Source organism: Eutrigla gurnardus (genome assembly GCF_963514095.1).
Source record: "Eutrigla gurnardus genome assembly, chromosome: 10".
NCBI lineage: Eukaryota > Metazoa > Chordata > Actinopteri > Perciformes > Triglidae > Eutrigla > Eutrigla gurnardus.
Window position 1 is genome coordinate 134,851 of NC_139924.1, and position 7,747 is coordinate 142,597.

The 7,747-nt window shown below is 42.7% G+C and overlaps 2 protein-coding genes across 3 annotated transcripts; one reads left to right on the top strand and one right to left on the bottom strand.

The window, feature by feature from the left end:
- The first annotated feature begins 507 nt into the window (after positions 1-507).
- Positions 508-5,278, top strand: polr2d (RNA polymerase II subunit D). The gene is made up of 4 exons (XM_084020008.1): positions 508-809; positions 4,042-4,222; positions 4,888-4,983; positions 5,068-5,278. Exons 1-4 carry the CDS (start codon positions 731-733, stop codon positions 5,144-5,146), a joined length of 435 nt encoding a protein of 144 aa, XP_083876134.1. The 5' UTR covers positions 508-730; the 3' UTR covers positions 5,147-5,278.
- Positions 5,279-5,532: 254 nt separating this feature from the next.
- Positions 5,533-7,522, bottom strand: LOC311020130 (dual specificity protein phosphatase 14). 2 transcript variants are annotated; one of them, XM_084020007.1, is made up of 3 exons: positions 7,508-7,522; positions 6,237-6,564; positions 5,533-5,967 (listed from the first exon to the last, which is right to left on the bottom strand). In XM_084020007.1, the coding sequence occupies exons 2-3, from the start codon at positions 6,545-6,547 to the stop codon at positions 5,739-5,741; spliced, it is 540 nt and encodes a 179-aa protein (XP_083876133.1). In that variant the 5' UTR covers positions 6,548-6,564; positions 7,508-7,522; the 3' UTR covers positions 5,533-5,738. The 2 variants fall into 2 exon arrangements, with proteins under 2 accessions (XP_083876133.1, XP_083876132.1); XM_084020006.1 differs by lacking the exon at positions 7,508-7,522 and adding an exon at positions 7,206-7,253 and having other exon boundaries at positions 5,535-5,967.
- Between the last annotated feature and the right edge of the window lie 225 nt (positions 7,523-7,747).

The following is a 7,747-nucleotide window of genomic DNA, read 5'->3' on the forward strand; positions in this document are numbered from 1 at the left end:
TCTCTGACCTCTAATACCGGACCAGACCGGGTTAACAAAGGTGGTGGCAGCTTGACGCTACTCTTAACATCTTAGACCACAAAATGTATTACACTATCATAGGGCCACTGGGCCAGGTATTCTTTAGACAGACAAGCCACTGGGCTCTAATGTGTCTGTGGGCTGCAGCTGAGCTCCGTAGGCCGGTGCATGTCTCTCTCCCTGGGCTGCAGCAAAAAAAAAAAAAGGCAGCCACTGCCGGCCCATTATTGACCGGCCCACCGGGAAAACTCCCGGTACTCCACCACCCCTGAGGGTGACTGACTTAGATGTAGTTCAGGGTGTGTGTGTGTGTGTGTGTGTTTTATTATTTATCTATTTTTATTTGGTTTGGGGTTTTGGTTTGTTCTTGTTTTGGTTTGTTTTGGTTTCGACGGGAATTAGATTGTAAGCCTAAATCTATTGTCTGATCCACACTCCGGAGCAGAAGGTGGCGGTAATGCACCATTAAGCCGGATGCCAACCGCCGTAAAACCAGAAGAAGAAGAAGTTGTTTTTTGCGACTGAAAGGCGCCGAGCTGAAATCTGAGTTTGTGTTTTAACTCATGAAGGCGCACTGATTCACAGAATCCCCCCTCAGACCGCAGGGAGACTAGGATTCCTGTGATCAGTCTCCGGTACCACCGGCTGCTGCAACTCTCCGCCATACTGTGTCTCCTCTGCGGGCTGTTAGCTGGTGTTGTTGTGTGTCATGGCGGCGGGAGGCGGCGCGGCGGCAGCTCATGTCGGCGATGTTGAAGAAGATGCTTCACAACTGCTGTTTCCTAAAGGTTTGTTATTAACACCAGCTGATATAAAGACCTGTGACTTATAACAGACATGCCTTTTGTATAAACACGTTAATACCTGCTATTATAAAGGTATGTGACTACTTTGACTGGAGGAACAGAGTATGTTTACAGTGTGGTATAGTACTTTTACCGACGGTAAAGTATGTGTACAGTGTTGCCACAGTTACTTTGAAATAGTAATCCGACTACTGACTACTTGATTTTAAGTTACTTTATTAGTTACAATCAACAGCTGCCGACCACCGATTTTGCCAATACTCACTTTATTGACGTGCTTTTTTAACAGTAACATCAACAATGTATCCACTGACATTTTAAGTTGCACTTGAAAACAATTTCCTGAAAGAAAATACATGTTTTTATATTAGAAAAAATATATATAAATAAAATAAAGACAGTCTTTCTTGACTTCACTTAACTTAATTAATTCTGTTGCATATTGTCATGGCAGTAACATCATGAATGAATATTTTATGAATACTGAACCAGCATTAGAGCAGCAAGGAGTGGTTTTATGAAACAAAAAAAGTGTAACACCACATGTAGGCTGACATCTTTGTTGTAATTGCATATTATGAGAGAAACAGTGGAGTGGGGCGAGTAAAACAGTGGTTGTACCTCATTAACAGGAGCCTCTCGAACCTCTTGTCAGAAAGTCTATTTCTCTTAGGCGTGAGCACTAAACCCCCCAGACTGAAAAGACGCTCCACAGGAGCACTTGATGGGGTTGGAGTGTTATACTTCAAGACGATCTTCTTTATGTTTGAAACCTGATGCAGAATCTGCAGATCATAGGCTGAGCTCAGGTAGTTCATGACTTCCTTTTCTGCAGAGTAGGTCTCCTCTGGCTCTTCCTCAAAAGAGAAAAAGTCCATCTCACCTTGGCTGACAGATGTGTTGGGCACACTGGCACTGGCAGGGCTCTGTGCTGCTGGAGCAGTTGTGCGGCATTCTGCTGTCAGGAGCTCTTTTACCCGCTCCCTCCTATCTGCATCTTTCAGCCATCGGAGTTTGAATTTAGGACAACTGACAGCTGCGAGAAGGGCATCTTTGTCGTCCAGCAGATCAGCAAAACGGGTCTGGATAGCCTGAAAAATATAATTGATGTGTATTCATTGAATTACTTCAAAACATGCCTAATGTGGGATCCATATACTCAATTGAATTTTGTTGTAGGTTATTTACTGACATTTGCATTTGTTTTATCTTCTTTTGAAATGATAATGAATATTCTGTTCCATGTTCAAGAATAGTGTGATGCAAGAAATTTAAACTATCATAAAGATGGAACATACCTGCACTATCTGGAAGGCCTGCAGTCATCCTGGAGAGGGCATCTTTCACAGCCAGGGTCTTCTGCATCAGAACTTCCAGTGTGGGTAGTAAAGTCCCATAAGGACAGTCACCTTGTAAAATGTCCAGTGCAGCAGTCAGAGGCTTCATGGCTATGCAATACTCATGCAGGAACTGGTACTCTTTGTCTTTGAAGCATGTAACTCCCAGGTTGTTGCACAGAGTATTCAGCTCACTCATGGGGATTTCTGTAATTCTCTTTACAGCATCAAAAAAGGAATTCCACCTTGTGGATGTTGGTACCAGGGGCGTTCTATTGCTGACCTCCTCCACTGCCTCTGATGCAACAGTAGACCTACTTGCTTTGGTCCAAAGAGCTGAGCTGCTCCTATACACAGCCTTGCTCTCTGCATGGGAAGTTAAATATTTTCCCACATCATTTGTGTAAATGATGTGGTTGATGAGGTTGATGGTGCACACCTGTGGTGTGGAGGAAGAGATAGCTGGCTCATGCCATCACTGTCATTCTCAGCTGAGAGGATTTCTGACAGATCTAAAAAAGTGACATCATCTGTGGGGGTGGACTCTTCCTCCTCCATCTCATCATCGGACTCTGTGACAGGCTGATACACTTTAAATGCCTTAACAAAGTTGGATCCGTTATCAGTCACTGTTGCAACAACTTTGTTGAGTAGTCCATATGAAGAGTGGATGTTTTCGAGTTCTGCACCAATAACGTCGTACGTGTGTCTACCGCGAATTCTCCTACATGCTAATGCAGCCTTGTTGCGCTCTAATGTGGATCTACTGATCCAGTGTAGTGTTAATCCCATATAGCTTTTGTTGTTAGCTGTCCAAATGTCCGCTGTAGTTGACACAAAGTCGACCTCATGCAGCGCGGCCTTGAGATTTCTCTCCATCTCTGCATATTGCTGATCCAGATACAAAGAAAAAGCTGTTCTATGAGGCAGCTCGGCGGCATTGGTGGTAGGGATCTTGCTTATAATTGCACGAAATGAGGGCGAGTCAACGGTGTTTAAGGGCAGCATTTCTTCAACAACATACTGCCCGACCAACTTGTTTAACTCTCCCCCACTTACTGGCTTTGAACTGAAGTCCAGCTTTCTTTGTTTGGAGGGTGTGGGAGTGGGACCTCCTGCATTAGCAGCTCTTTGCATCTTTTCACCGTCACCGGCGGCGGCCGGCACCTGCTCTTTTAATGTCGTTGTGCCATGCTGTGACTCTAAATGTTTTTTCAAGTTTGATGTCGTATTCTTGAAAGTAGACAACACTTTGTTGTTAACGCAGAGTGTACAACGAACCTTTATGTTGCCATCTTTTGCTGAGATGAAGTTGAAATAGTGCTTGTATTTCCAGCTGGAAAATGCGTATCTCTCCCCCTCCATTATTTACGTTTCTGCCGGTATAGCCGACTACACGCGACCGTCCGTGAAGGTGTCGGCTAACATACGTCACTCCCCTGAGACGCAAGAAGAAAGCAAATCTTTTTTTTTTTTTTTTTTTACTGACAAAAATAGTAACGCACCGTGTATTTTGATAAGTAACTTTAATCTGACTACTGGTTTGGCAATAGTAGCGCGTTAGACTACTTGTTACTGAAAAAAGTAGTCCGACTACAGTAACGCGTTACTAAGTAGCGCGTTAGTGGCATCACTGACAGTGTAGTATTAGTACTCATACTGCTGTACTTCCTACACCACTAGTAACTTATTTTCATGCAGAGTTTAAACTATTCCATCTTTGTCAGAAACTACAAACATGGTGTGTGTGTGTGTGTGTGTGTGTGTGTGTGTGTGTGTGTGTGTGTGTGTGTGTGTGTGTGTGTGTGTGTGTGTGTGTGTGTGTGTGTGTGTGTGTGTGTGTGTGTGTGTGTGTGTGTGTGTGTGTGTGGTGACAGAGTTTGAGAATGCAGAGACCCTGCTGAATTCGGAGGTCCACATGTTGCTGGAACACAGGAAGCAGCAGAACGAGAGTGCGGAGGACGAACAGGAACTGTCCGAAGTCTTCATGAAGACCCTGAACTACACAGCTCGCTTCAGCCGCTTCAAGAACAGAGAGACCATCACTGCTGTACGCAGGTACGGCTCCACCTCTCACCTGACCAGCTGTTTGAGTCTCTGTGGTCTGATCTGGATCTGACTCGGCCTAAAGCCCAAGTTATGCTTCCGCCTTGATACAACGCAAGGGGGCTTGCGGACCCCCCTTACGTCCAACGCAAGGGCCTGACATGCACCTCCCAAAAATCCTACACGTGCGTCGAGGCGACGCAACACCAATGCAACACCAACACAACACCAACGCAGCGGCATTGGCTGTGATTGGTCCGCTAACTACATCCGCTGGAGACCGCTTTTCCGGTTTCCACTCATAAACACCGCCATTTAAACTTTTAATAGGCTACTTTTATTGTTTGCACCTTGTTTTATTGTTTGCACCTTGTCGCTTTTGCACAAAGAAATAAAACACGTAAAACAAGTTCTGAAAAATTGTGGATGTTTAAAGCCGGAAAGTAAACAAAAAGGCTAACGAGGCTAACGATGATATACGTCAAGTGTCTCGGTCGGTCGGTCAGTCTTTACAAAAAACATAGCGCCCTTTACCGGTGTGGCATTGAATTGCATTTCGAGACGTAAACCCAACGCAGAACCATCACGGTCTCCCAGCAACTGCGTGGCCATTGCGTGATCACTACGCGGAAGCATAACCAAGCCTTAACTGTCCCTCTTCACTCTCACTGTTTCAGCCTCCTGCTGCAGAAGAAGCTCCACAAGTTTGAGTTGGCCAGTTTAGCCAATCTGTGTCCAGAAGCTGCTGAAGAGGCCAAAGCCCTGATCCCCAGGTCAGTGTGATCCACATCAAAATTACACAGAATCCAGATCAGAACTGGGACCAGCTGAACTCTGAAATGTGTGTGTGCTTTCAGTTTGGAGGGTAGGTTTGAAGACGAGGAGCTGCAGCAGATCCTGGATGACATCCAGACCAAGAGAAGCTTCCAGTACTGAGACCAGGTCCAGGACACTTTTTATTTTATTATACAGGACAACTGAACTGATTGATTGTGAATATGTGATCTGATGACATCACAAAGATGTATGACTATCATCACAATAAACTTTTTTTTGACTTTTTTACTTGATCTGTTTTTAAAGGATCCTTCTGAATTTGGTTCCAGTTCTGCTGTTATTTTGGTGGCAATATAATAATTTAATAAACCGATAAACTCCCACCCTGTCCCCAGAAATATGGATTGAATCCCATCCAGTGACGTGTGTTCATTCTTGTTTTATATTAATGCGCTTCTATATGGAGAGTGCATAGTGAATTAGTGCATTGTTACATTTGTGATACTGTTGGAATATAATTCTTGAATTATATTTTTAAAAATGCCCTTTTATGAATTTGAGAGGACACACAAACAGATTTGATACTGAGATAACTGAAAAATAAACTATATTTGTGTTTTTAAAGCTGAACGCCTTCAGTAGGAACCAAAATGCGTCACAGATAGGATTTGGAGACGGACAAATTGGGGACGCAGAACAATACAGTTCACTGAACTCTGAAGAATTCTGGTCTGGTTTCTGCCCAGATCAGTCAAACATTGATGCAGTAGGCTGCTTCAGTGTTTATGTCAGCGTCCTCAGAGACCTGCAGAGCCTCAGGCAGGATGCCGCCAGACGTCCTTGCCATCCTCACGCTGTTACTGTTGAACAGAGTCCTTTCATAGTCTATCAGCTGCCTCCAGAAACCAACGTTGGGTCGTATGAACGGACGCTGATCCAGAACAACTTCATAGGCCTGACGGAGGCTGAGACCTTCAAACCTGAAGACACCACAGCAGATCCGATTCTTTACTACAGTACAAGTACTACTACAAATTGTACTTCAAGTATCAGCAGTAAAGTGTCGCCGATGACCATTAAGCGATTACTGAACTGCTGGGCACAAGACCCAAAAAGATCACAGAGACATGGAAGAACAAGACACAAAACCACCACTTGGAGACAAACCACATGTAAAGCCACCACAAGCACAAAACCACTCAAGAAAGTTAGAGGAACCACACAGTGACTAGAGGTGAGGGTGGTTTACCTCATCAGGTAGGCCATGATCAGAGAGGGCGATCGGCTCCGGCCAGCGGTGCAGTGGACCAGAGTTGTCCCTGTCTGGTTCTGGTTGATCCATTCAGCCACCGGATCAAAGTACTGTCTCAGCGGGGTATGAGGTTGATCCTGGACAGGGACATGGAGAACACGCAGGCGGTCCAGCTGAGGGTAGGACACATCCTCCAGCCCGCTGGCGTTAATGATAAGTGTGATGTTCCTGCTGGAGAGGACGCTGCTGTTCAGGGCCGAGTCCAGACCGCTCAGGAACAGACCAGGAGACACCTGAGAGACCGCCATGATTCAGGAAAAAACATCTGTGACCAACAGAGAAGGTTCCTGTTACATAATTACAAAAATTACATAAACCGTTAAATTATTATTAATATTAGTATTAGTAATATTAGTATCCACTAAATAAATTAATATGTTATTATTTTAACACAATTCTTATTTTGAAATGTATGATAATCTATTTGAGGGCTGTTCTTCCTTGTAAATTTACCACTTTTTTCTCAGAAAATATAGTACCACAAGTAATACAGTTTTTCTTCATGAATTAGAAAAAAGAAATGTCCTCTGAATATTGCTTCCCCTCCCCCATTTCCCCCCTGCCTACAATGGCACTAATACGCCATAATAATAATAATAATAATTATTATTATTATCTCATGTTAAATTATAAAATTGAAAATAATCAAAAATATGGAAATTAAAAAATACATAAATAAAAATAGATAATTATTCATGGCACAAATAAATACCTAAATTTGTTTATTGTCATGTGTATTTATTTACAAATTTAGCAATAAATACAAATTGATGTAATTTTTCTGTATTCTCATCATGTAAATTAGTTAATTAGCTCACATATTTGATAATAATATCGTTGTAGCACGTTATTTAAGACATTATTTCAAAAGAGTGCACATTCTGAAGTATCCAGCCTTTCGGTTACATTATAAAAGCTTTCACGTTGGGCTGTCTTGCTCAGCACGAACCCTGATCGCCAGCCATTTTGCTGAAAGAGAAGAGTAGAGTGTCAGCTATAAACAGGATTTAATTTAAAGGCGTGCTGTTGCTTTCACGAGATCCATGCCGAATACAAGATCTTACTGATCTTACGAGTTTGTTATGTCGATATGTGGAAGATCGACTTTATCCGACTTTTTGTGTGGAGTTTGGTGATGGGTTTGTAGTTGCAGCAATCATAATATTAAAGAAGTAGTTTCAAGCGGGCACAACAAACGTCAGTCTCACCTGCTAACTCCTGATTTAGAAAGAGGATTAAATAACAAGTTAACTAAAACATCCGGTCGTCATTCTCTGGGGTTTCAAAATAAAAGCCTAAATAACGAATATGTGATCCAGGTTTTTTGACTAACAAGCATGAAGTTAAAATGATGTAAATGTTCTTGTTTTAGGTTAGATATAAAATGTCATCATAATCAAGCATGTTGTAGATAGTTCTAGGCCTTATCATGTTTTATATATTTTTTA